This window comes from Rhizoctonia solani, chromosome 14 (genome assembly GCF_016906535.1).
Source record: "Rhizoctonia solani chromosome 14, complete sequence".
Lineage (NCBI taxonomy): Eukaryota > Fungi > Basidiomycota > Agaricomycetes > Cantharellales > Ceratobasidiaceae > Rhizoctonia > Rhizoctonia solani.
Genome location: NC_057383.1, coordinates 1,442,738 through 1,470,091, shown reverse-complemented (window position 1 = coordinate 1,470,091; position 27,354 = coordinate 1,442,738). Strand labels below are relative to the sequence as shown.

Below are 27,354 nucleotides of genomic sequence, written 5' to 3'. Positions count from 1 at the left end.
GTAGGGTGAGCCTAGCTATAAGTGACAATTTTGGCCAAGGCCCAAGTCGTGGTGTGATAGAGTGAACGGATCGGAGCCGACCGGGTCGGGATTGGCATGCTTGTCAAATTGATTTGCTAAGCAGAAGGAGGCGGATTAGTGCGCTTATTGACCAATTGTAGGACCTCTATGGATCCCCACCTGCTTATCTCGAAGCAAGCCCTGTGGTGTGTTCTTGCAGTAGCAATGTCATTTTATTTTTGGCATTTGCTTAGAACGAAGAGGCGCGCAAGAATCACACCGCGTTTACGGATATACATAGACGCGTGGCTACAACTTCAAATTTTTAATAAAACAGAAGTATTAAAATAGAAATGTAAAGTTGCGGTGGACATATGTGCCAATGGATTTACTCACCTCTTCGGTGTCGAGGCATTCTAAGCACTGCAACTCATGTTGGATCTGAATTCGAAACCATCAAACGACATCATGATCATCACCATCACCATCACCACCACGCACCACTGCCGTTTGCAATACCTCAGTTATTGCAAAGGCCCAGTTGCAAGCTCGAGTTGCGCACAGAGCTTGTGTACCAGGTAGCTCACCCACCATGAAGCTGATATTGGTATGAATATAATTAGATTATAAGTGATTTTTCTCCCGCACTTGCACATGGAACTCAAATTGTTTATAACCTCGCAATTTTCGATTGCGCCAACCTCAGATCCGACCAGACTGCTGGTCGATCTTCAGCTCGAGTTCTTGCCCAAACGTCCTCCAGCACTCGTAGGCTTTCATGGTTAGCAGTGCCGTGGTTGCTGGACTCTCGGAGGCCCATTATACGTTGACGAAGTATGTTACGATCGTGCTCACGGTGCGCAAAGCATCCAGCCTAAAGGACCTACCGTCGATAAGCCTGTTGGGTGTTGATAGGTGCAACATACCGTCATAATTGGAATCATTAAGAAGGAGTCGGGATTTCTCCCAGGCTTGAGACCATCGACTACATGCACGAAAGACCTCACGGCTCTCGTGACCCTCAGGTCATCAGCTTGAGCTCCGCACAGGACCTCATGCCTAGTATTAAGCTCCGATCAGAATGACTAAATTTCTGATGCTCACTGTATATAGATAAATAAGAACTGCATGGCGCCAGCATTCTTGTAATGCAACCCTTAGAACAAGGAGGATAGCATCGGACACAAAACCTAGTTTGGTGTCTGTGCTCCGCACTTGATTCTCGATCTCGGCTATGTACATAGGGTCCACGTTGGTCCCATACTCTTCATATAGCGCATTTATCCAGGCCAGCAGCACGATAAAATGGTCCGGTGCTCCGTGTAGCCATCGAAGGCCATAGTCCCCTTTGAGTAACTGACCATACGTCTCGGGTGTACACTTGACATCGTACTTGAAGAGCATTGGTCGTGCTGTGGCAACGCTTATGAGCACGTCGGTTGCTGCAAAGTGTTGAAGATTCAGCCCGGGTGAGGTGAGTATGTTCGGTAGGTTCACGAGCTGATCGGAAGGCTCTGGGCAAGCTCGTCGAAACACTGGCGCAGCAGCCTTCATAAGCGCGACTATGTTGGACAGAGGGCTCGAGTACCGCTGAATCAAGACCATCTACACTTGGGTTGGTCCAGTGTCTGCCTCAAAGCCTCAAGGTCTTAACGTACCTCCATCATGCTATCCAGCGCCCCATGTGCGTTCTGCATGTCTCTTGCGCGTTCGATAGCAGGTCCTTCGGAGTGGAAGTCTTCGATGTGCTGGTGAGCCTGAGTTCGAAGCATCCCCACAATCGACATCTCCCTGTGACCAAGCTCTGGGCTCTTGCTCAGCCTGCCGATGACATTCGCAATCAGGCATATCCTTGTTCGAACTTCAGGTGAGCTTGCAAACTGCATGATCACGCCTTCTCTAATTATGCCTGCAACCTTCAAGGGCTCGAACGCGACAAATTTCACCCAATGAGTGTCTTGAGAGGAGAGCTGAATACGTCAAACTCCTGGAACACAGCTGGCTAACTTACAGGCTTGGAGTACGAATGGTAATGCGTTGCTCCGAGTGTTAGGATCAAGCGTGGGTGACCTACAAACAATGGCTCTGATTCCCTCAGGATCATCGTTGCCACCATTTACTATTGAGTCATCATCTTCGTGCCACAGTATAGTTGGCCAACTCGGTCCGTCCGGGAGACCAATGGGCTGACTATTTGGCTCCGTTTCGATTATTTTAGCGCTATGGTTGTCTGAGCGAACAAGGCTGAACAAGGAGTTGGGTAGACCTGCTTGCCTGGAGGTCGAGGCGATGGAAGAGTCGGAGTCTGTAATGGATCCGGATGAACCGCGCAGGGATTTCGAGGACAAACCAAATGACGATTCCAAGAAAGGTTGGTCCTGGTAGAGACTGAGAACTCTGCAATGGCTTTCAAACATATCTGTAACTACGAATTGATCATTATCTGGGTAGGAATTCGAAGTCGGTTTCGAAGATGACTCCTGTGATACGACGGACTGGACCACTGGTGTCTGGCTGTCAGGTTGGAAATCCCTGATCCGAGCCTGATAGCCTTCTGATAAACCAGATGAGGTGCCGTCGGATGAGTTCGATAAGGTGGCTAGTTCAAACTCGCTTTTTGGAGGAAACACCGGTGCTATAATAGATGTCGAGATATTTACGGCCGGACCGAACGTGACTTGCCGTATTCTGTTCTCAAACGTCGGGTATCCTCCGCATTCGTAGCCACCACTAGTGCATCTCAGGCAATGAGGCTTTTGCTCATCGCATTTCTTCTTCCTGCCTTGGATGAGTTGAGAGAATCCGAGTGTTAGTAGGCGTATGAGCTCTCACCTGCGTTTACACGTATAGCACCCAGTAGAAGATCGAGCTGCGGACCGGATGGTCATGAGGTGACTATGGAGTTGCGGTCGTGGAAGTAACCCGCAATGTACAAAGGAATCACCCAAGCGTTTTTCGAAGTTGTCTTACGGGTGAGGCATCGCGTACACGTGATGAATTACGATTGAATGGTGCATATGGGGATGTTTAGCAACCATGCACATGATTCTTCAGCGTTCTTTATCTTGCCCACTAGCAATCTGAAGGAGATGTCATTCATTGCCCATGAACTGGCTATGGAGCGGTGATTTCCCCGGCGCCCAGGCCGCTTTTTATACTAAAGGTTAGCTTTCTGGACCTAGCTATAGAGAACGAGATCGAGTGGTCGAAGTTGGAAGTTGTCTACATTTTGGGCTTGCATTTATGTATATAAAGTTTAATTTACTTAATATGAGCTCGCCATGGCCCTGCGTACGTTTGACGTCGCTGCTCAAGTTGACACGCGAGGAATAACCGGGTGGACAATTCATATGTGTAAGCTGATTGACGGAGTCCAGAAGCATAGAGATAGTTGCGATTACTTGTTCAACACACAAGTACTGATACCGCATTCATACAAATCAATTTACATTATCAAGCTTAGAGAAGCCTTGTCAAGTAATATTTGAGCTGGTGGCTCGCGGTAGTGTCTAATTATCGTTGTGGTTCATCTCCCTACCTTCAAACCAATAAGCTTGACACACATAACTGCATCAATTATGTGGACCATTCTGCTGCCTACCAGTATACTGGTCTTGCGATTCGTTATTGTAAGTTAGGCGTTATTATCTTTTCTCAATCATCCAGCTGATGGTTGATTTGTATATTTTCTGTATACTAATATGTATCTATAAATCTCTGAGAATCGTGTTTTCCCACCCTTGTCTTGGTAACTTCCGGCCAATTTTTTTTACTCCGGTATTATTGTAGGCTAATTAACTTGGAGAAAATGACAGAAAATCGCGACCTGGCGCCGTCTCTGGCCCCCGGACTCCGTCAGTCAGCTTACACATATGAATTGTCCGCCCGGTTATTCCTTGCGTGTCAACTTGAGCAGCGACGTCAAACGTACGCAGGGCCATGGCGAGCTCATATTAAGTAAATTAAACTTTATATACATAAATGCAAGCCCAAAATGTAGACAACTTCCAACTTCGACCACTCGATCTCGTTCTCTATAGCTAGGTCCAGAAAGCTAACCTTTAGTATAAAAAGCGGCCTGGGCGCCGGGGAAATCACCGCTCCATAGCCAGTTCATGGGCAATGAATGACGCCTCCTTTGCCTCAAAAATTGCAAAGGCCCAGCACAAGCTCAAGTTGCGCACGGGGCTTGTACACCAGGTAACTTGCCTACCACGAATCTGATATTGATTTCAATACAATTAGATTATAGGCGACTTTGCTCCCGTACTTACACATAGGACCCGAATTGTTTACAGCCTTGTAATTTTCAAATGCGCTAACCTTAGATCCGACCAGACTGCTGGCCGATCTTCAGCTCGAGTTCTTGCCCAAACATCCTCTAATACCCCTAGGCATTCATAGCAAGTAGTGCCACAATTACTAGATTCTCGGAGACCAAGTAGCCGTTGACGAATTATCTTACGGTCGTGCTCACGGTGCGCGAAGCATCCGACCTAAAGGGCGTACCGTCGATAAGCCTGTCAGGTGTCGATAGGTGCAACATACCGTCATAATTGGAATGGATAAGAAAGAGTCAGGGTTTCTTCCAGGCTTTACGCCATCGAATATATACACAAAAGATCTCACGGCTCTCATAACCCTCGGGTCGTCAGCTTGAGCCCCGCATAGAATCTGGCTCCTGGGTATCAGCCTCAGGTCAGAATGATCAACTCTGCTATGCTCACCGTATATAGATAAACTAAAACTGCTTGGCGCCAACATTCTTGTACCGCAAGCCTCAGAACGAGGAGGATGGCCTCAGATGCGGGGTCCATCTTGATGTTTGTGCTCCGTGTTTGACTCTCGATCTCAGTTATGTACATAGGGTCCACGTTAGTCCCATACTCTTCATATAGCGCATTTATCCAGGCCACCAAGACAATGAAGTGGTCGGGTGCTCCATGCAGCCAACGAAGTCCATAGTCCCCTTTGAGTAGCTGAGCATACGTCTCGGGTGTGCACTTGACATCGTACTTGAAGAGCATTGGTCGTGCTGTAGCAAGACTTACGATCACATCGGTTGCTGCAAAGTGTTGAAGATTCAGCCCGGGTGAGGTGAGTATGTTCGGTAGGTTGACGAGCTGATTGGAAGACTCTGGGCAAGCCCGCCGAAATACTGGCGCAGCAGCCTTCATAAGCGCGACTATGTTGGACAGAGGGCTCGAGTATCGATCAATCAAAACTATCTATATTCAGACTCATTCAGGGTTCGCCTCAAAGTTTCATAGCATTTTGCTTACCTCCATCATGCTGTCCAGCACCCTATGTGCGTTCTGCATGTCTCTCGCCCGTTCAACGGCAGGTCCTTCGGAGTGGAAGTCTTCGATGTGCTGGTGAGCCTGAGTTCGAAGCATCCCCACAATCGACATCTCCCTGTGACCAAGCTCTGGAACATTGCTTAGCCTGCCGATGACATTCGCAATCAGACATATCCTTGTTCGAACTTCAGGTGAGCTTGCAAACTGCATGAACACGCCTTCTCTGATCATGCTCGCAACTTTCAAGGGTTCGAAGGCGACAAACTTCACCCAATGGGCGTCTTGAGAGGCGAGAGCTGAATACGTCGACCCCTCGAAACATGGCTAGTTTACTTACAGGCTTGGAGTACGAACGGCAGTGCATTGCTTCGAGTGTTGGGATCAGGCGTGGGCGATCTACAAATGATGGCTCTGATGCCTTCAGGGTCGTCATCGTCATCATTCGCTGCTGAGTCCTCGTCTTCGCCCCACAATATAGATGGCCAACTCGGTCCGTCCGGGAGACCAATGGGCTTACTGTTTGGACCCGTTTCAGCTAGTTTGGGACTTTGTCCGTCTGGGTGAGCGAGGCTAAACACGGAGTTGGGTAGACTTGTTTGCTCGGAAGTCGAGGCGATGGAAGAGTCAGAGTCTGTAATAGACGAATCGCGCAGGGGCCTTGAGGATGAAGGTAAACTCGAGGACGAGCCAAGTGGCGGCTCCAAGGAAGGCTGTTCCCGGTAGAGACCGAGGGCTCTGGGATCGCTGTTAATCGTATCTGTAGTTACGAACTCATCATTGTCCGGATAGGAAGTCAGTTTCGAAGACGGCTCCTGTGATACGACAGACTCGACCACCGGGGTCCGGCTGTTGGGTTGGAAATCCCTAATCGGAGCCCGATAGCCTTCTGATAAACCAGATGAGGCGCCGTCGGACAAGTTCGATAAGGCGGCTAGTTCAAACTCTCTGTTTGGAGAAAATACCGGTGCTATAGTAGATGTCGAGGGCCCCGGACCATTAGATGACTGCTTCGGGCCCGTATTTGCGGCCGGACCGAACGTGACTTGCCGTATTCTGTTCTCAAACGTCGGGTATCCTCCGCATTGATAGCCACCACTAGTGCATCTGAGGCAACGAGGCTTTTGCTCATCGCATTTCTTCTTCCTGCCTTGGATGAGTTGAGAGAATCCGAGTGTTAGTAGGCGTATGAGCTCTCACCTGCGTTTACACGTGTAGCACCCAGTAGAAGATCTAGCTGTCGACCGAATGGTCATGATATAGCTACAGAGCTGTAGTCGTATCGTCTAGTCTGTACCGAGAGTGGATCCTCTTGTGGAGCGATATCCCTTCCGCAGCTCAGCAGGCCTCGGATGGACGGATAAAATCTATCCGAGCTGATGGTGTTACCTATAGTTATTACTGTACCCGAGCCCCGTGCACAACCCGTGCTGAGTCTTTGCATTGTTGCACGTAGACTGAACGATCAGCTCAGGATTGGATGTTTGGGAAATACATTAGCTAAGCTTGGGGAGTCGAATTGCCGCGTGCGCGCTTATTGGCCAACTGTAGAATCTCACTACCATGTCATTTCTCATGGGCACTGTGGCCGGGGGCCTAACCGCCTCCGCAGTGAGTATTACACTCCCCTGCTAACACCCGCATTCCGTGTATGTGTGCACAAGTTTCTTACAGGTATATTTCTGCTAGATCTACTACGGATTCTCTCGGACTTTCGAGACTAGGACCAATGGGCTGACCAAAGAGTAAGCCCTGCATGTATTTACCATTAAATATTATTGACTAATGCTCTGCCTTAAACCTAGTCTACACATACTCTCGACCGAATTGCTGAAGCCCCCAGTACCTGGCCCGGTTCCTGCATCGGCCAGAATTCATAGATCGCCGTTCCGTGATCTTGTTCGACAGCGATGGAACCAAGAGATCGAGAATGCCGTTATGAATGCACATCAGTTCGGGAGCCAGTGGGATTGGAAACAGCAATGGGATCATCTTAGGAAAAGGGTTTCGTCATTAGTCCAGTGACCTGGTGAGTGTAGGATAAGCACAATGCCCGTGAACCAAGACTAATGGGCGACCAAGTGTAACGATTGTGCTAAAAGTAATAGATGTCAACTTTATCTTTGCCTTAGATCGTTGGGTCGAGAGCTTAATGTCATTTTATCAATTGGTATAGGCCCACAGTTCTATCGGTTCACATTACGATAAATTCAAGAAAGTAGAAGCACATCCAAATCCAGTTGATCTATCTATCGGCCGTAACCTTGTCCTCCATAGGTATTATTATACCCTCCTGGAGGTGGGGAGGAATAATTTACTGGAGGTGGAGGAGGAGGTATTCCCCCCTGGTACTGCGGTTGTTGCCCGTACTGGGGCTGTTGCTGGCCATACTGCGGTTGCTGCTGACCATATTGTTGACCATACTGCTGGGGTGGTTGCTGCCCGTACTGCTGAGGCGGCTGTTGACCATATTGACTCGGCTGACCATATTGTGCATACCCGCCGTATTGTTGACCTTGAGGTGGAGGGGCGGGTACGGGCTCTGAGCTTGACCCACTGGAGGAGGATACGTTCCTTGTCGAGCAGGGGGTGGCGGGGGAGGGTACGTACTCTGTCGACTGGGGGAGGGGGGGGGAGGGTACGGTGACGGGCTAGCGGTCGTGGGTGCAGTCGTCGAGAACGCTGAGCCGAGGCCTGCGTATGGATCTGGTGGAGGAGCAGGAGACGAATACCCTGAGCCCGCAGGAGGAGGTGGGGGGTAGGATCGTTGAGTCTGTGGGGGTGGGGGTGGAGGAGTTGGGTACCCGGGTGCATTGAAGGATTGATATTGCTGTGGAGGCGGGGGTGGGGCGGGGCTGGTGAAGCATATGCTGGACGTTGCGGCGGTGGGGGCGGGAACGATTGACTTGGTGGCCGGGGAGGTTGAGACCACCCCGAATTTGTCCCTGACCCAAGATTCAGTCCACCCATCGCACCTTCAAGGGTAGGCGAACGTGGCTGGGTACTAGGTGGAGGCGGGACAGGAGGGGGTACTGCAGGAGCAGAAAGCCGCCTCTGGACTTCAATCTCTGAGGCGAGACGATCCCTTTCTGCCTTACGTGAAGACGTGTAAGATATAGCGTTCCGCTTGAGCGCCGAGACCATAGATGCCAAATCCTGATAAAATTGTATCCCTTTTCTGCATGATTATCAGCACTAGCCACCGTGAAGTTAAATCAAAATCCTCACCCAGCTCCTTCCCGAACTTCAACCCAACCCTCTCTCGCCCTAGCGATCCTTGTGATTGCATCCTTGCGTTTCTTTTCTCCAGCTTCCCACTTCTTCGCCCATGCACTACGCCCGCGCTCGTTTTGCAGTCGTTTTAGCAGATTCCCAACCTCTTGAAGGGCTGCTTGCTGGTGGTGCACAGTTGATGCGAGCCGAGATTGGTATGGGCGGAACTTTTCCAGCTCCGATGCAAAGAGTGCAGTTTCGACTGCCGGACCAGAGCGGCGGTTCAGTAATAGCAAGTGGGAGACATCGTCGTTTTGGACCTATACCATAGGCTCAACACATGGATCGAAGCCTAAGTTAAATAAATTATTATCGAACCTTTTCTTTGAGATCCTTCAAGACTTCTCCTCTTTCCCGTTTGATCTTGTTAAGTCTCCCGAGTATCTCATCGATATCTTCTATTTGAGCTTTGATCGCATTGGATTCGTCTGTGTCTACGTTCGCGCCTTCATCTAAATCGAGAAGGCTCCCGGGCTCGCTGTCCACGCGTTGGAACAATGAAGCTGGGTTATTACGAAGAATATCGAGCCCAGGCTTAGTACTCTGCCAGAGCGATAAAACCTGTCCGTCTGACGAAGCCGCTGCAGCAAATGCTTCTCGGTGAGACTTGAGTTCTTGACGAAGGGCAGCAGTGCGAGATGCTGAAGGCTCTTGGGTCCAGAGGTGTTCGTATTTAACCTGTGTAATCGCGTAAGAAATCCTAAAACCATACCGGAGTCCGAGTAAACCTACCCTCATACTCTCACACTCTCGTGATTCCAACTCCAGCTCTCTGGAGACAGTTGCGAGATCCGCATCCACTTCCGCTTTGAGCTTCTCTAGCTGTGCTAATATTGATTCTGTGGGGTTCTCGCTCTCCTTGTTCTCCACTTCTTCCTTCCATGTCCATATTTGTTGCGGCACAGCGCTCTCTGCATCAGCATCGCTTCCTTCAGCCATCTCTCTGAACTTGGCCAATGCCCCAGGTAATCCCAGCGAGTCTAATCCTGCGCGCAAGTCCCCATCCGCTTCCTCCGCCCTCGTGGATTCGCCACGTACAAGTTTGGCCTTTTCTTCCGAATAGACGGAAGCACTTTCGTGCACGCTTAATGGAACTAGACGGATGAACAAATCAGGTCCGATGACCTTCTGGACTTCGGGTGTTCCGTAGACCTCTTGAATCGGAATCGGAGTAGCAACGCTCACTTTGTCGATCACGGGGAGCGACGCCTCGGAAGGTAGGATAGAGTGATAAATCAAGTCGTTGTCCTTTTGAGCAGTGTTTTTGTGCTCTGTACATAGCGCCAGATGAGACTTGGTGAGCTCGAGAATGGCAACTCCAGCGTCTGAAGGCATGGTTGGTGTAAGGGTGACCACGAAGTATGGGGTAAACGATTGTGCAAGTCGGTGAGCTTCTTTGGCATGAGTTTCAGCGATTTGGAACCGGACCAGAGCATCGCCGTGTTTGCCTGAGCTATCATCTGTGAGGGCACGGTGGTACTGAGTGAGAGAAGCAAAGTATTTGGCTTTTATCTACTCGAAAGTGAGTCTTTGCTATCAACATGTGAACCGATGCGTACCTGGATAAGAGTAACCCAATTGCGGTCGAATATTCCTCTGCCCATAAACTCCTTCACATCCTCCTGCAGCGCATTGTACAAATACGCAGTTTGGGATGCAACCTTGGTTACTAATGCCTTCTTCTCTTCTACGAGCTTCTCGTATACCACTTCTGTCGCCTGCGCAATCGCGATACCCACAAGAAACTTGACGACCTCCTTGCTCAAGTCAGTTGATGGAGCGTGTAGAAAGTTGTCGTTTATGTATGTAAGCATTCCCGCGGCCGTGCGAAAGTAATGAATCGCCCGTTTAAGACCTTCTGGGTCAGCGCGGTTCTGAGATGCAGCAATGGATGTGTGTGTGGCTGCTATTTGGAAAATAATGGATGCCTTCTCAAATGCAAGAGAGGTTTGTGTCGTTAACTTTCCGGTGAATGCATCATACCTGTAATGAATTAATTAAGACTTTGTATCGCGTCTATGGGGTTTAAATCATATGCTGAGCTCACCATGGGAAGGACACTCTTATCTCCGCAAATCGAAGCTCGAGTAGCTCAAGTTGACCAAAGTATTTGTACAATAGATCGCGCGCTGACATCGTAAAGTGCGTAAATGATCCGCCAGAAAGATTGCAAAACATAACAGACGTACCGGTTGAATCACTGCCAGCTCCTCTGACTGCATCTTGCCTGCATCTCTGAAGCGCAGCACACTCTGTTGCATAGTTATCCGGACTTTCGCCATATGACTGCTGTATCAGTGATCGAATGGGTGACGTCCAGTCCACCTATAAAGTATAGTGTTAAATATTTCAAGGGTATGCTTAAGTCACTTATGGACACTCACCTCATCCGTCTTCTTCTTTGGTATCGATATGCAAGGGCTGGTCATATTGCGGTGGCGGTCGAAACTGCGGGGAGCGTGCAGATGACAGTGCTTTAGGGTCTCAGGGTCCTCTGTGCTAATTAATGACAAATTGAGTCAGGGTCTTACTGCTCTGAGGCGTAGGATTTCAGTTTGGACATTAATTGGTCATGATGTTCTTGAGAAACTATAAAAGACACTTATGTTGAATGATAAGGGATTTCTTGCCCCTTCTACTAGGGTAATCAATGTATGTATGTCAGATACGTATGCCTTCGGTGGCTGGAATCCCCTTTGTATTAAGTATGCTCCAATAAACCGTACACCGGAACTGAAAGTTTTAGTATCCTTTGATAGATATGGGTGTCATATGGATATATGTCATGATTCTGAAGACAAAGACAGCTACTCTGGCTGTTTGCTCACATCGGACCGAAGTTGGAGGTGATTTGTTGTAAAGATCAGACAGACAACGTTTACAAACAGGAAGTGATCGATCTGATTGGCTTGTTGTAGGCTTGAGTTAAGACGATACTTGTCACGGCTATACACTTGGCTATTGGCTTGATTTTTTGGTATTGCAAGGTAATATCCTAACAGCCTTAGGCCACCCACCAACTAGGATATACTGCATTCTCTGTACCTTATGTCATCGTACTCTCCTGACCATCCGGGATTGATGTCCTCGGCTCAAGCGTTGGCACCTTGAGTTTGCCGCATGGAAGATCGTGGCGCTGTATGGTGATCAAGGCCACGTATCCCGGCGCAAGCACAGGTATTCTTATGCTCTAGGCTTGTGCGCTATGTTCTATTTAATTTAATACTAACCCCAAAGAACGGCGAATATGCACATGCCTCGATCACAGCCCAACCGCAACGTGTAACCCGATCACTTTCAACGCACCAACACAAGGGGTTCTACATGAATATAGGGATAGTCTCGGGACCGCTCAGATACTTTGCAATGAACGCATGGCTTCCTCAGGCTATAATTCTCGCCTTCCGTTATTTAGGTGATCTACTTTGCGAACTACCTGGTTGTAACATCTTACCCTAGCCCACTCCCTGAACCCTAGTTTAGTGAAATAGCTCGCGATCTCTCGAAACGGCTACTTCCACCCAACCTATGCTTTCTAGATCCACAGCCGGGTGCTACACTTGCAAGCGTAGGTAAGTGTTAGAGAATGGCCGTGACCCAGAGCAGGATCTTATCTTGACTAAAGGAAGAAGAAATGCGATGAGGTTGGCTATGTACGTTGGGAGATTTGGGTAGGAAGCTAAATATCTTTAAAAGCGTCAACCTACTTGCTTCAGATGCGAAAAGGGTAAATTCGAATGCGAAGGGTACGCCCCGTTCGAAAATCCCGATAGCAAGGGCGTTATGAGGCGGTCTAAGGCTACATCTTCTGGTGGTCCTAGGCAAGCAACTACCGTGGATAAAAATTCTCGAGATAAAAGTTTGGCTAGTTTACACGATAAACCTCTTTCTCTTAAAGAAATCCCTACCTCAGACTTATTGCTCGAAGCGGCACAAGATACTCATGGCTTGGACCAATCCAACAATGTGACTCCACCAACTTCCAATACACCTCAACCAGATTCAGACGAGTCCGTGTCCCGACCAAATAGCTCCGGCAATATGTCTTCGGAAGTATCAGCTTCAGTAACCTCCGAGAGTCCTAACTCCATAAATACCGCTCAAGACCCCGCTATTAAACATTCATTGAATCTTCGGACATCTAGTTCATTAATTCCAAAGGCGAACCTTTCATTGGATACCAATCGGACCAGTCCACACACTTTCAGAAATTTGGGACAGTACTCTGTTAGATTGAGTGGAAACAATATTTCTGCTCTGGAATTTTGGGATACAAAACCAGTAGCAGCTCCTGGACATTCTCGAAGAGAGCTCACCACACTTGACTCGGGACAACTCTCAACTAGCACTCGACTTTTATCCACAGCGCGCCAATCAGCTTATATAATCGAAGTCGACGAGGATGGAGAGTTTGAAAGCGATGAGAGTGAGATCGAACAGGAAATGTGGATTGCTCCGACCATGGATCCAAATACGCAGGACAATGCACTGCCGTTTGTTTTACAATGCTGTAAGTTGTCGTCCATTTATGATAACTGAAATTGTTAATCTTAGCCATGAACAGATGCTCGATGGGTGAACCTTGCTGTCTTTGACCCTCGTAGCGTTGTGGATCTACTTAAGAATAGCATTATTGAACAATTCATGCGCTCACGAGGCGAGCGAACGAAGGTCATTCTACTTGCGAATGTCATCGGAACGTTGGGCAAAACCATCAATCCTAACAGTAGGATGTTATCACTGGTGTCGTTTCTCCGCATCGAAGCACACGAAAAGATAGGGAGGTTCACATCACGCAAGCCCAACGATGACCGTAAAATGGATATGCAAAATGCCTTAGAGGCACTGGACCTCATGATGGAAGTGAGTACTACTATTTAAGCCTTTCATCCCTTGGATCTTATTACATTGATAGGTTACTCTGATTCAGCGATACTGTGGTGCGCTATCAAGCGCCCTAATGTTGATGGAAGCTTCTGCGCCAGTATTTCGAAGGGCTTGTCCCGAGCCTCCAGGAGAGCCTGTCAACCTTCCAAGAGTGCTTGCATCAGGTATAAACCTTCGACATTTCGCAGCAAACGACATCGTCCTCAGCATTACGACAGGACGTCCAACGATCATGCGCTACGATGTTACTTACCCACCAGATATCCTTCCACAGATCACAGATAAGCACTACGGCTTACGATGGCTGCACGGGATCTCGGACCAGTACATCATATTGTTGGCTCGGATTAATATACTATCAGAGGGTCCGGACTTGCAATCTTCTGGTAGTCAAGATATAGTCAACGAAATTGCGAGTGAAATTGAAGATGCATGGGGGCACTGTGAATCATCGGATGACTCTCTGTTTACGATATGGAAGTATATCATTAAAGAGGGTTGGCGAATAGCGATGCACGTTTATCTCTACATGGTTAGCCCCTATTTCAGACTTCAATTCAATTAGCTTATTGGATTTCGAAGGTTTTGTGCCGGAGGCGTACCGATGACCTTGAAATAATGAAACTTGTCGAATCGTTTGTGCGATTGGTAGAAAGTGTAAGGGCCGGTCGTATGCCTGATTCTTTCTTATGCATTCCTATGATCGTTGTAAGCATTGAACCAAATCCTTAACAACTCCTAAGCTTATGGGCATATACCGATAGGTAGGCGCCTCGGCATATAGAAAAGAGGATCAGGCTGTGATCCATCGGAGAATGTTCGGCCTACAAGAGGTGGCAACTCCCGGTCTCTGCGGGAACGAAGCGCTGAATACACTTCTTGACGTGTGGATGAGGGCCGATTCAGAGGGTCGAGCCGCAGTTTGGTCAGATGTAAGGGTGGCTACTTATCGAGTCACAGGCATGTAAGCTGGCAATTGCAACATAATGACTGGAGTACGTGTTTATGAAATTTATCCCTATCGTCAATACTCAAGTATACGTAATCAGCTCATGTAGCACATCGAAACGCTATATGTACTTGATCCAAATTTCTGGAGAAAAAGAGCGAATTACGGAAATTTAGTGCGCCGTAATTCACCCGCAATTGTCCGTTTCTCGAAAAGGTAAAGTAAGGACGCTATCTCGGTCATGACGGTCATAGTGGGTTTGCGACCCTGCAGCCAAGCTGAGGCTCCCCGTGCAAGACGTCTCTTGGATGGCTTACAAGTTCGCCTGAAACACCAATGTCAAAGGTAGTAAATGTTGTCGGAACCTTGGGCAGCATCTCGGTGGGTCGTGCTTATTCAATACCCTCTTGGCGGCAGCTGTGCTCTCTCACCAGTACTCAGTTCCGTCGGTCCGATAAGGCTAAAATCTCAAAACCGTGCCCCTGCCGTAAACTCCAAAGGAATGAGTCGATGGGCTGTTCAGCAGTGGTCAACTCTTGAATTTTATATCAGATGCTACTGGAGTGATGTCGAGAGTAGTTTATGACGGAGGTTGTACGTAGTTACACACCACCGTAGGCCCCATTTACTAACTAGAACATGATTAAACTCTAATTGATTCACAACTGCCCACGTAAGCTTCCAAGCTTCCTCACTAGCATTGTCGTGCACACCGTTAGTGACTGTGTATGGGTGCCTCACAAGAATTTACCAGTGGTAGACACAGTGGGGACGGCAGCTCACTTGGGGCGGTGGCTTAGCGTACGTATCTTTCATCAAAAGACAGATATGAAAGATTGAGTATAGTGGGTGCCATCGAGATCGGCTGGAGCCAGGGACCGGCAGCTATCGATCCTTGATACTGGGACTTCTAGTTTAAGCTCGTACTTCCCACGTGATCCTTATTCGTTTGGTTACCGAACCGACCTGTTCAGCTATAGACTTCGGTTTCTTCTATGATTCCCCAACACTCAGTCTCTCGACGACGAACTTCGGGATGCCCACTCCTCGTATGAACATTCGCTCAATTAACGGGTGCTACACCTGCAAGAATAGGTATATATCTTATTGGTGGCTATACGTCATTGCCTCAATGTTATCCGCTTAGGAAAAAGAAATGTGACGAGACACACCCCCAATGCCTGCGTTGCATTGGAATGGGAATACAGTGCGGAGGATATCCTCCGCTTGAAAACCCCGATAGCAGGGGAGTTATGCGTCGTGCACGACCTATCCTACCTGCTACCGGCACTAAGCGTGGCACCACCTTCAAGATGGTAATGCCTGGATCAACCAAGTACACTGCATCACATGTGTCTTCGTCAACAACAAGCTCAGTCGCTGCCGGTCGATCGCAAACTACTAACGAGGAAAGAAACATATCTACAGAGCCCCAAGGCCAAATGTCAACCTTTTCCCAGTTTCCTGATCCTCCGAGCCAACCGGGCCATTCATCTACAGCGGACACCACTCAGACCTCACTTATGCAGCAACCCGTAGTACCCACTCAATCGCGGGATATGGGATACGCAACCGGACAGCTCCCGGCTAGCTCTGACCGCCGTCCACATGGTTCCTCGTCTGGTTCGTCAGCAGGTGCTTCATCTCTAGAAATAGTTCATTCACACACGCCGAGCAATCATTTGGAGGAAGTACATATACATCCTAGTCAGGGACAACCCGGTCCGGCCTACGGAGTTCCAGCATTCGAGCATACGTGGAACGAATTATCCGTACCCACTCAATCTAGACCACTTGATTCACTATTCTCCGTCTCTGCCTCCGGCTCTGGTTCTGGTTCTGGCTCTCGCTCATCAGGATCGTTACCCTCGTTAAGCTTCAGCCCCAGTGAGGATGAGGAATCGGCGAGCGACGACGAGGATCCTGAAGGGGTTGGGATAGTCATGTGTACAATCCCAACCCCTGATCCTCATGCACAGAGTAACACATTGCCCTTTGTGTTGCAAAGTTGTGAGTAATCAAGTTAACTATGAGCTTACTTTACATTGACTGGTCTGAAAGATGCGCGTTGGGCAAATTTCTCTGTATTTGAACCTTCGAGGATCGCATACCAACTAAGGGACAACATCCTTGCTCGCTTTTCGAGCTCCCAAGCCTCACGAAATCGGGTCATACTTATCGCAAACGCGATCACTGCGATTGGAAGAGATGCCAAATTCACTATACGAAGTACATCGATTGTCGCTATCCTCTATGACGAGGCACAACAGAGTATAGCACACGTAACTTCAAAACAACCTGCTTCACGCCGTGAATTGGATATACCCCTCGCGTCGATGTCGTTTGACCACTTGTCGAGGTGAGCATGCAAACGCCTGATTACCGTCACGACTCTTACTCAACTTGCCAAAGATGCTCCTCCTACAATGTTGGTCACTGGGGCCAAGGAACCTTATGGGTCTCATGCATGCTGCCGCACCGGTATTTCGACGAGCTTGTCCCGAGCCTCCAGAGCAGCTGGTTAGCCTCCCTCGCATATTGTTGGAATCTGCATTCCATCATCGACAATTCGCTGAGAGCGATGTCCTCCTTACCCTCGTCAGTGGCCGGTCTATGTTCTTTAAATACGACGTGAGCTTTAGTGAAGAGACGTGGGACCGAATCGCGAGAGAAGATGGATTACAGTGGTTACGAGGCCTTCCGGGACAATTTCTTGTTCTGCTGGCTTGGATCAACGGATTGTGCGAAGAATTCGGCACCAACGTAGATCCACAGATCTTAGCTGAGATAGAAACCCGAATTCGGAGTGCAAGGTTCGCCCCTGGGGTGTCATCTGACCCAATTCTTACTGTCCGGAGGCTCGCGGTAAAGGAATGTTGGCGGCAAACGGTATTTGTCTACCTCTACATGGTGCATAGCCCAATCTTTCAGTCTTTCTGAAAATATGTTGATTTGAGTTGATACTAGGCACTTTGTGGAGCTGGTGCTGATGACCCTCGGGTAGCCCAGGCGGTCAAGGCATTCACACGAATTATCAATGGTGTCAAGCCGGGTCATAACCCTGACACCTTCTTGCTGATACCAATGCATGTTGTGAGTCAAAGTCTTGTGTGGTAACAGATGGGACTATGCTCACTTCAAGTTACTTTTAGGTTGGGGTCGCCGCGCGCCGGAGAAAAGATCGTGATTCGATCCGTCGGCGAATATTTGGCCTTCAAAAAGGTGCTAATTCTGGCACACCACCTCACACTGCCCTCTTAAAACTCACCGATATCTGGGAACGAACGGAAGTGGAGAATCGAGCAGCTGTATGGTCTGACCTGAGAGTGTCTGCTATGAGATCTACATGTCGGAATTTGAGTTTACAGCCTAGTGCAAACCCAAGTGATAGTTAGTTGACTATCTTGGTCGTGACGTGATTTCATGGCTCCTTATGATTTATGATTCATGTTGTATTCTACACATACCACCTCCACGTATCATATCGAATACCACCCTACTTGCCTATCCGTTTTGGGATAAATTAGTGCAATTGAAGGTCATTTAACTCACGTGACCGCGCCATCGTCGTTCTCGCCCACCGTGCCCAGTGGATAAGCTGAATCTCAGCCACATTATCAATTTAATAATCTCCTCTAACTTGGAAGTATGGCAATGGAGGGATTGTACTCCGAGTACCAAGATGATATGGAGGGCGTTGTGAGCGGCGCTGGACCCTCAGCCTCTGCAGAAACCCAGAAACCAGTCAAGAGGAACATAATTGTGGATGACCAACATCCATTCGACCTCGAGCTATATATCTCCTCATATAAAGGTGCGTACAGATTGATATCCGTTCAATTGATACTTACGGGTCCTTCAGGTCAAGCTGCTATCAAGCGCCTGCGCTTCATTGCCGCCAACAGTGCTACACTCCAAGCCGATGCACTCCGCCTCGCCATCGACCAGGTCAAATCCACTAATATCGATGTGAATTTGTACCACCAACTTGTAACAGAGTACAATGCACTCCCCTCTGTCCACAAGCAGATTACTCTCGACCAGGACTGGATGGCCAAGGTCAAGACGGCTAAAGATGCCGAGGGCGACCGCCTGCAAGTCGAACTCAAGACCTATACGACGAATCTCATCAAGGAGAGTACACGAGTGCGTATATTGTCATGTTTGTCTTAACGACATTTGGCTGGTGCATTTACGACTGTCATAACGATTAGATGGCCTATCGCGACTTGGGCAACTTTTACCGTTCGTTCGGGGATACAGCCAATGCGCTCAAGCACTACTCCAAGGGGCGCGAATCGTGTACTACTGCAGGCCACGTGTTGCAAATGAATATGGCCGCTGTGGAACTACTAGTCGAACAACTCAACTTTGCCCAAATTTATTCTTACGTCTTCAAAGCAGAGTCTGCGCTCGAATCAGCGTCGGCCGGCGGAGCTGGCACAGGTAAAGGAGCAGACAAGGCGGATGCAGAGTATGAGCGTGCCAGGTCCAAATTGCAGCTTGCCAGTGGAATCGCTCAGCTCGGACAAGGAAACTTCCAGAAAGCCGCCTGGACGTTCTTGAAACTCGAGAAGAATGTAGATGATTGGTTGGGTACAGTGAGTCTAACAAGAGCTCATGAGGGACCGTGTTGTTGATCCCACCCAAGCTTGTCGCTCCAGCTGACATCGCAATATATGGAACGTTGGCCGCCCTAGCCACTCTCAGCCGCTCTCAAATCAAAGCATCTGTAGTAGAAAGTGACACGTTCACGTATTTCATAGAACAGGAGCCGTATATTCGTGAGATTATCGATGCATATACGAACAATAACTTCAAGGTCGTTCTCGAACTTCTTGATCGCCATTCGGTATGTCGTGATATTGACTGGGGCCTGAATGATAATCGACTCTATACAGTCACGCCACGGATTGGACGTTGTTCTTGCTCCACATATTGGCTTGCTTACTAGCCTCATTCGGGATCGCGCCCTGGTCCTTTATACCACCCCATTTACGTCCATTCGGTTACAACGCTTGGCAGAGGCTTTCGGAATTACGTTATCCGATGTGGAAGCACATATCGTACGATTGGTGAGGGAAGGGCAAGTAAAAGGTCGGGTGGATGCAAACGAAAAGGTCTTTTCCCTTATAATTGATTTAATCACACTCTAATGATATGCACTTAGGTTTTAATCGCAACTCAGGTAGATCCTCGAGCCGAGTTGTTCCAAAGGGCGCTCAAGGCCGGTGTAGAAAACGAGGCAACAGCTCGAAAACTCATTCTGCGCATGAAGTTGTATGTCCGGCCGTTTAATTGCCTTTTCGGGGCTGATTTGTCAAACAGGATCCAAAACGACCTTGTTGTGAAAACAAGCAAATCTCAGCAACAGCGAGTTGGCCCCCCGGCTCAAGACGAAGAAATGGGTAGTATAGTCGAGGTCCAATAGATCAGATCCCTCTTACAAATAGCAACACCTATGTACACTGTAATGTATTCAGCGCAAGAATCGCCATCTAGTCATGCCGTTTGACTGGCACCCCAAGCCAGGTTTGTGTTGCACCGTCCGCCAGATCGGCTTCAAAGGAAAATTCGGGTTGTGTTCGTGGTTGGGCCAGACCCCGCGATGGGATCTTTTCCGCCTATTTCGGATACGATGTAGTATGAGAAAAATAAAACCTTAAAAGTTAGTGCAATAGCGGCATGAAGGATTGCGAGTGCTACGATAATCAAGCGCGCAGGCTTCTGGTCGGCCTTTAAGAAGCGTTATTAAATGTTTGTCTAGAATCTATTAGTTACAATATCACTTACCGACGCTAGTACGGGATAAACGTTCCTTGTTATGTACCAGCCTGAGGACCCGAACGCTAAGCCAACTAGAACCCATCGTAATATTGGAATAGGGATGATGCATAATGCCTTAGGTCGGGTACCGCGTCAATAATTTGGTTCCACGTATGATAAACAGCGGTGTCAGAGCCAAGATTAATTACTCGTTTATGGGAATAAATGTGGGGAATTCGAGAACTCACTGCAGTGGGTATCCAAACCGCCATCGCATACCCCCATACTGCTATTGCTTCTACGATCGACCACTCAGTTCCGAGATATCGCAGCGCACCCCAAACCGCGAATGGCGTGCCAAACCCATAGGCATATACCAAACTAAATCAAACCATTTCTTAGTCACGTTGTATCGCAGCACAATAAAGGGTAATACCAACCTAACTCCAATGCTCAATAACGCAAAGTCGTACTCGAACGGCTTGGCACTCAGGTAGCTGGTAATACTCGCGGCGAAGGATGAGAAGACATAGAGAGCGAATATAACGGTCGTAAGCGTCCAGAACGGGCCGTAAAGGTCGGGTTTCGAGTCCGTCGACGAGGGCAGGAACGCAAAGGGAGGCTGTGATGCGGGAGGACCGGTGAATGGGGATGGGTCTGCAGAGAAGGGGTTCATAGTGTGGGTTATACGCGCTAGAACCTAGGCCAAGAGTGGGTCATAGACGAGGCCATCTAGCTGATGAGACTTACTGTCACGGTGTCAACGTCAAACCATTTTTGGTAGTAGTCTATCGACCATATAGGGGCTGGGCCACCGCGAGACTGGTCGGACCATCCTCGAGATGGGGCAGTCTGACTGGTCGGTCCTCGCTGCTGATTTTCGTCTCCGAGGAATGCTTTAGGGATATTCATGTCATTATAAAGCGCATTTCGTGCTGAAAACTTACATCTAAACTCAAGCTCGGGTGCATCCGCCTCAAGTCGTTCGTATTGTGCCATGGTAGTTTGGGCACGGAGCCAAATTAGTGGGATGGCTATAACCCAGTAGCGCTGATATTATCTAATCCCCTGTAATTCACCAAAGCAAGATCATAGCCTGTATTTCTTTGACCTCGTGTTTCTACAGATATATATCCCAATATGTACAGACAAAACAAATATATAATAGCAAGAGTCCCACATAAAGCCTAGTTTCGAGCATCGAATTGTTTGTACGAGTGTTTCTCGTACTCCTTGGTCTTCGTCTTCTTACGGGCAGCCCTACACAAGGGGTGTGTGTCAGAATGGCCTTTTCAAGCAGTTCCAATAAATTGGTACTCACAATACCGGAGCTCGAGGCTCGACTTTTCCTCTAGCTACCATGCTTCCCCAGCGGTCCCGCCAGAGGTTCCCCTCAGGCTTTAGCTCGCGGAAACTTTCAGGCAAGTCTTCCCCAAGCTGAAAGTCGATTTCACCCTCCTTCACAACGTGTTTTCCTGTCGACAAGGCATTCTGTCAGAGGAATATTACGGCAAATGCTGCCACGGACGGACCTATCTTCATCCCCATCAACCCCTTAGCAAGCTTCTTTTCTGCTCGCTCAGCCGCGGCTTTTTGAGATTCAGACTGGGCGTTGGCTACCGTGCGACGAAGCGACTTGAGAGTCGATAAAGATGCCAGTTGTTGCCGCTTCTGAGCAAGACTGGCTCGCGAACGTTTCTAACACGATTCAAATGGTTTATACTTTGTTCCGGAGCGAATCTAAAGGAATTCGGCTTACCTCGGCGAGTACTCGGGCAGCTTTCCTCCTCTGCTGAGCAGTCTTCCTCTGGGGTGGCTTGACCGGGTCGACACGTTCTTCCTCTGGAGCATCTTCCTCGTTTTCTTCCCCGACGTCCACGATCATACCCTCTACCATGTTTTCTCCCTTCCTTTCCCATGCAGCCTCCATCCTTCTCCTCACTTCCTCCGCCTTTTCCGTATTTTCTACCCGTTTCACTTCTCGTTCATGGGCAGCTTGTAAGAGCTCCTGGTGTTCTTCGTACGTTGGGTTGTACGATGTTCCTGCATCGGGATATATCACAGCCTTCGGGAGGATGGCGTTCGTGAGGGGAGGAACCGAAGGTGGTGCCGATGGCGGTGCCTAAGATTGGCAGATCAGGAAACAAAGCACGGGGACATAACGAGAACACTTACTCGGGATTTATGACTCTTGACAATCGGGAGCAAGTATTCCTTGGCCTCGGACGTCCGCATAGCATGCATAAGCGACACCTCGTCGGGATCCTCCGAAGCCCAGACATCGTACTTGCCACTACGCTTCACAGCTTCACTTGCTGGGAGATTGGATCGACCTTGGATCGCCTCGAGTGGATTCTTGGTCCGGTGTGCGATACGAAGGAGTCGAGCTTTCTCAGCGGCACTCACGCGTATGCGGGGCTTCGAGGATTCTGATGTGGGGGTTGGGATAGAGACACGGGAATGGACGGCAGGAACCGCCGAACGTCGGGCGAGCAGCTCCATGTACTTGAGGGGACGATGCTTTCGCATCTGTTTCTTGACTACCGTAAATTAGAGTAAGATATTAAAAAGGTTGATAAGCTTTAATATCAGACTCACGTTGTTCATCTCCATGGACATCGACCGCAAATAGCTCTGTATTAGACTTTTCATGCACCGGGCCGCTGTAGAGGTTGGAAATGAGTTACTAAGAGCAGGATGATTTAACGGAAGCTGACCCTGTTTCCCGTTCTTCGTCTCTCAGTCCCTCCAGGCGGTCTTCGACGTCTTCAATATCAACATTCTTGCGCCAGGCCTTCTTGCCCTTGCGTGTAGATTGAGATGGCTGAGACGGTGCGCCGTACCTAGACTTTATCTATAGTTATGATCAACGTGCAGCCTATGATATGGATGCAAAGCACACCTTGTTCACTCTACTGACGGTGGAGATAGCCATGGCCCGTTTGCGAGCAAGAGTGGCTTTGGAGAGTGGACGATACTGAGCACGAGTTCCGAGCATTGCGTTAGTGAATCATATCCGGACATGGTCTATATATGCACATACGGATTGCCCAGAGTCCTAGCAACCGCTGCGTATATGGCTGAGTTAGGGAGCGCAAAGTGTCCAGGAATAAGGTCAACTAGAGAATTTCGGTAACAATTTGCATTGACTTTTCCAGATTGGGTACCTAACAAGCGCCCGTGTCCACGGATCGATCAAAGGTACGCATAACGACTATCGCATGTATTCCAGCCAGTGGGACCACGGTTGAGTGGACTTGATTGCTCGACTGGTGCCTAGAGACTACAATCTATTGCTTGAAGATCGTAGCTCACTCATCTGTAGTCTTCATCGGGGCTCTACTGTGCTTATACTGTGCTTCTGGGCCCTGTAGATCATCCGGCTGACCCGTCTTCATCTCTGTCTCTTGCTCAGTCGTGGTATACTCCATGCCATATCATCAACATTTTGCTCTCAATATATTCTCTCGGCCAAGATCCTGCGTGGGTTCAGGTTTGCATATATTGCACTCGGCCAGTGCGGGACGTCATGGGATATGGTATTTCCGTAATCGACTATTGTGTGCCATATGCTTGCGAGCCCATTCTCTTCCTTTTTTGTGGTTTTACTCTTGTATACTGGTACAGCACCACCTAACCTATTGCAGTGGGACCGCTATTCCTATGCTGGAAGTTGCGCGCACTCACATGTCTGGAATCACGAGCATATTTTGCTTGCAACGACCCATTCCCACCCGAGAATCCCCAATATTCATTCCACGCGACTCGTGCTTCAATGCTTCTCCCAACACTATCCGGCCATCTTAGGCTTTCTAGACCCCCACACTACATCATCGAATTTTTCAGGGCTATCTGTATCGCGTCGACGGTCGTGCTCATGTGATCAAATCGAATCTTCACTCGTCTCCATTTGCTTTCCCTCTCTCTCAGCCCCTGAAATTAGCCTTTGATACCGGTACTCCCGCAAACGTGCATTTGAGTTCCTACCAATACTTCACGCTTCTAGTTCCATCTCTCGTTTCTCACCCGTCCTCACGGTGATCGAACTGGAATCTCAGCGGAACTTCAGGACCTTTCTGTGGTCGTCTGGCTATCCCCGGCCCTAGACTTGGTTGAATCATGAAGTCATGGTCGCCGAAGGGAGGTAACCCGGGTGGCCCAACTCTCCAAGTCCCCAAGTGTCCATGCGTTCATCAATCCAGTGACCTGCGCGATTAGCTTCTCACCGATTCACACACACATCAGAGTCATTTGGATGGTGTAGATACCAAACTAATATTTCCTAAATCGTACATAACGCTAAACTCTACTCGACTCACGTGCCAAGAGCACTCCCGGGTGCGGCACATGCCCTTATCCCCATCAAGTACCTCCGGCCCGTGGAATAAATGTAGAAATTTCTGATGGATACATACCGGTATCACACCATACAACGCCCCTCTAACGAACATACAATCAATGATCGGCGTTGATAACGTGCTGGCCTCGGTGTAGGGATATTGACATACCCGCTATCTGAGAAGGTTATTCTTTTCTCAGCTGATCAGACAAGTGCAGATCGTCCTCGGACCTTTCCGTAACACTTAGAGTTGAGGTTGGGCCGCTAGTACTAGTAGACTGGATTATTATGTTGGTATCAAGCGCCGGATACTATGTCTGAATAGGGCACCAATGCATAGTCTTACACTCACGGCATGGGAACCTTATTGCTACGGTGCATGTTCCTAATTCTTCCACTGTCGGCAGATGGACAAGTTGAACAGAAACGAAATATTGTTTTGATATACTTTATATTGATTATGTTCTCATTGATAAATCTCAAATAACACAGTCTCCGTACAGTGTCCCTTGTAGCTATGTGGCTATATTTGAGCTGTATATGAGCTACAAATGAGGATATAATAATGTAAGACCCGAGGTACAATCGCTCAAGGGCTCATCAGCTGAAGATTTCTCTAAATGCGCAACCCCGTTGGCTAGCCTAGAACCGTTTCTAGCGTATCCTATATTGGTCCGCCTTCTTAGGCATACACTTAGCAACCCTCGTCCGAGGATCAAATCCGCAATCAAGGGGACAGCAGTAAGGGTCTCTTACGCTCGGTTCATTAGGTCACATTACGCACGCCGACCTCTAGAAGCCAATCAACCAACCCCTGATTTGGTTCAAAATAGCCCATAAACCGCAATAGGTAGCATTGCACTTGGCACTGATCTTGAGCCATTTATTTGATCCCGTTAACGGCATCTATGATAGAGCCAGCCCCTTGTCCGGATACAAGGGGAGGGGAGGAAAACTATCCCAATCCGATTCCCTCCTTATCTAAAGATTCAGGCCATACAAACTCAAGTGCGGTACCCCGCGATGTCTATCACCTGAATCTCGAACACATGACCGAGCGTATATTGAGAAGGTTTCTCTCAACTGCAGCTCCGCTCGAAATTCAAGACAAAGCATAAGCATCACATTGTCTAGCTAAATGTAGTAGGAGTACAAAAAGAAATATCAATTCTAAGCCAGCATTTTTACCATAAATTTCACACAATCGCTCAAGGGCAGAAAGTAAGGGTGTCTACAGGGAATAAATTTAGCAGTCACATATTGGAAGGTCAGAGATCAGGACTTACAGTCAGCCTTCTTCGAGGCAGGGCAGGTCCAGAGAGCAGTCTTGCTCGATTCGTCATAAGCATAGACGTACGAACGTGGGCAGGCATTCTTGAAGTACGAGTAGTACTGAACACCGCTAGGAGGGCAAGTCTGAGGGGTGCTGTACTGTCCAGAGCAGCAATTCTTCGAGTTGCCCTGGTTGCCGTCGAGGTTCGCAACGCAAGCAGACTTGAGGCAGAATGTCAATATGGATGACGCATATAGTATAATTATCAATTACCTTGCAGCCAACAGGGAAGCCAGAGCCATCGAAAGGTCCCTTCAGAGGAGCAGGGCAGTTCGGGCCAAGGTCAACAGCGCACTCGGCGACTGGGCAGCTAACGCTGTTCGAGATACGCATGGGTAGGTTGTATCCGTCGACGAGTGATACTGTTTAGAGTTCCCGTATGAGATTTCCAACCAACTAGGGCCGTCGTTTCAAGCGCTTACCATCGTACCAATCCTGGCCGTCACCAGCGCTGAGAGTCCACTCGGCAACACTTGCTGGAGGTACACCAGTACCAGTGCGAGAGTCACACCTCAGTCCACCGTTGCAGCCACCGGTAAGACAAGAGTTAGGACCAGGGTTGGAAGAGAAGTTGCAGTTGCGGCGACCCCAGATACGACCCGCCTTCCAGTTGTCGGGCACGTTGAAGGTACGCTTGCTCCAGGCCGGGGCCTCCCATCCAGTCTCGATGCTGGGGACGGCGGATCCAACATTTAGATCAGTCTAAAATATACAACTAAGTCATTTTCCTCTAAGATAGCCGAAGGTATACGTACGAAGACAGCTGGCCAGATAGTGAAGGGGCAAGCGTTGTATACTGTGAAAGTACGACCGAGGGCAGAGCCTGCGAGAGCAAGAGCAGAGCAGCGATGGTAAATCTCATTTTTCGAGTTGAGCTTAAGAGAAGCTGCAGAATAGGTAAGTAGAACCTGTATGATGAACATCCATTGCCCCAGTCCAGCCGTGCTTTATACTACCAATCCGAACTTGTTCGGACCTGGGTCAGAAAGAAAGTCCTGGGGGGACACCACGAGTAGCATTCCGCCTAAGGTACAGCATGGTCGTGAACAGTGTAAGATCCACTCACTGAATTTCCTGATTGACTCACAAACGTAGCATCTCCATCATGTTCACAGGACCCACGTGAGTCCGGTTCAACTAAGCGTACAAGCGACAGAGTATTGGAACCTTCGCTGAATGAGTTGAACATGAGCAGTTCGTCAAGCGCGTCGGCTGAATCCAAGCCATGTCGCCCCACATGCAGTTGTCGGTCATCTCGGCCACCCGCTAGCGCTGATAGGCGGCGAAAATCATCAAAGAAAGGAAGTGAGAGCAAGATTCATAGATTCGCTACACTTTGAATTGCGTTTCTGGCGGATACGAGATATTGTACGCTGGACAGATACTTGTAGTGTGATTCGAGCATGGATTGTTGCTCCGGGAGGCTGGTTACCACGTGATGACCAGTGATTGGCACTTTGCCCGTTGCTATTGATTAGTGAGCAGCACGGTAAAGCAGCTGGGATTCTTC

General features: G+C 48.7%; 8 protein-coding genes across 8 annotated transcripts; 3 read left to right on the top strand and 5 right to left on the bottom strand.

Annotated features, from left to right (window-relative positions):
* Positions 1–670: 670 nt before the first annotated feature.
* RhiXN_11075 (Fungal specific transcription factor domain) lies at positions 671–6,553 on the bottom strand (the record flags this gene model as incomplete). The annotated part of the gene is made up of 11 exons (XM_043330890.1): positions 671–874; positions 927–1,052; positions 1,105–1,605; positions 1,659–1,957; positions 2,012–2,635; positions 4,478–4,496; positions 4,549–4,674; positions 4,728–5,228; positions 5,283–5,581; positions 5,638–6,443; positions 6,498–6,553. The coding sequence occupies 11 exons, from the start codon at positions 6,551–6,553 to the stop codon at positions 671–673; spliced, it is 3,561 nt and encodes a 1,186-aa protein (XP_043186235.1).
* Positions 6,554–6,860: 307 nt separating this feature from the next.
* Positions 6,861–7,322, top strand: RhiXN_11074 (uncharacterized protein; the record flags this gene model as incomplete). The annotated part of the gene is made up of 3 exons (XM_043330889.1): positions 6,861–6,908; positions 6,987–7,042; positions 7,103–7,322. 3 exons carry the CDS (start codon positions 6,861–6,863, stop codon positions 7,320–7,322), a joined length of 324 nt encoding a protein of 107 aa, XP_043186234.1.
* Positions 7,323–7,546: 224 nt separating this feature from the next.
* RhiXN_11073 (vacuolar protein sorting-associated protein BRO1) lies at positions 7,547–10,999 on the bottom strand (the record flags this gene model as incomplete). Its single annotated transcript, XM_043330888.1, has 10 exons — positions 7,547–7,756; positions 7,783–8,030; positions 8,102–8,475; positions 8,526–8,830; positions 8,889–9,248; positions 9,303–10,082; positions 10,130–10,553; positions 10,618–10,699; positions 10,760–10,895; positions 10,955–10,999. The coding sequence occupies 10 exons, from the start codon at positions 10,997–10,999 to the stop codon at positions 7,547–7,549; spliced, it is 2,964 nt and encodes a 987-aa protein (XP_043186233.1).
* A 1,099-nt stretch (positions 11,000–12,098) lies between these two features.
* Positions 12,099–14,425, top strand: RhiXN_11072 (Fungal specific transcription factor domain; the record flags this gene model as incomplete). The annotated part of the gene is made up of 7 exons (XM_043330887.1): positions 12,099–12,142; positions 12,196–12,214; positions 12,267–13,080; positions 13,135–13,433; positions 13,486–13,989; positions 14,040–14,165; positions 14,222–14,425. 7 exons carry the CDS (start codon positions 12,099–12,101, stop codon positions 14,423–14,425), a joined length of 2,010 nt encoding a protein of 669 aa, XP_043186232.1.
* A 1,017-nt stretch (positions 14,426–15,442) lies between these two features.
* On the top strand, positions 15,443–19,837 carry RhiXN_11071 (26S proteasome non-ATPase regulatory subunit 6; the record flags this gene model as incomplete). The annotated part of the gene is made up of 14 exons (XM_043330886.1): positions 15,443–15,501; positions 15,554–16,416; positions 16,468–16,765; positions 16,819–17,004; positions 17,049–17,316; positions 17,374–17,499; positions 17,559–17,734; positions 18,054–18,220; positions 18,269–18,552; positions 18,621–19,007; positions 19,058–19,258; positions 19,308–19,526; positions 19,577–19,686; positions 19,735–19,837. 14 exons carry the CDS (start codon positions 15,443–15,445, stop codon positions 19,835–19,837), a joined length of 3,447 nt encoding a protein of 1,148 aa, XP_043186231.1.
* A 67-nt stretch (positions 19,838–19,904) lies between these two features.
* RhiXN_11070 (protein YIPF1) lies at positions 19,905–21,171 on the bottom strand (the record flags this gene model as incomplete). The annotated part of the gene is made up of 7 exons (XM_043330885.1): positions 19,905–20,030; positions 20,068–20,142; positions 20,200–20,307; positions 20,421–20,553; positions 20,613–20,872; positions 20,923–21,068; positions 21,120–21,171. 7 exons carry the CDS (start codon positions 21,169–21,171, stop codon positions 19,905–19,907), a joined length of 900 nt encoding a protein of 299 aa, XP_043186230.1.
* Positions 21,172–21,359: 188 nt separating this feature from the next.
* Positions 21,360–23,170, bottom strand: RhiXN_11069 (Nop53 (60S ribosomal biogenesis); the record flags this gene model as incomplete). The annotated part of the gene is made up of 8 exons (XM_043330884.1): positions 21,360–21,432; positions 21,494–21,647; positions 21,705–21,870; positions 21,932–22,294; positions 22,348–22,712; positions 22,771–22,835; positions 22,890–23,026; positions 23,075–23,170. The coding sequence occupies 8 exons, from the start codon at positions 23,168–23,170 to the stop codon at positions 21,360–21,362; spliced, it is 1,419 nt and encodes a 472-aa protein (XP_043186229.1).
* Positions 23,171–25,719: 2,549 nt separating this feature from the next.
* On the bottom strand, positions 25,720–26,767 carry RhiXN_11068 (pathogenesis-related protein PR5K (thaumatin family); the record flags this gene model as incomplete). Its single annotated transcript, XM_043330883.1, has 5 exons — positions 25,720–25,742; positions 25,798–26,005; positions 26,058–26,206; positions 26,267–26,546; positions 26,600–26,767. 5 exons carry the CDS (start codon positions 26,765–26,767, stop codon positions 25,720–25,722), a joined length of 828 nt encoding a protein of 275 aa, XP_043186228.1.
* Between the last annotated feature and the right edge of the window lie 587 nt (positions 26,768–27,354).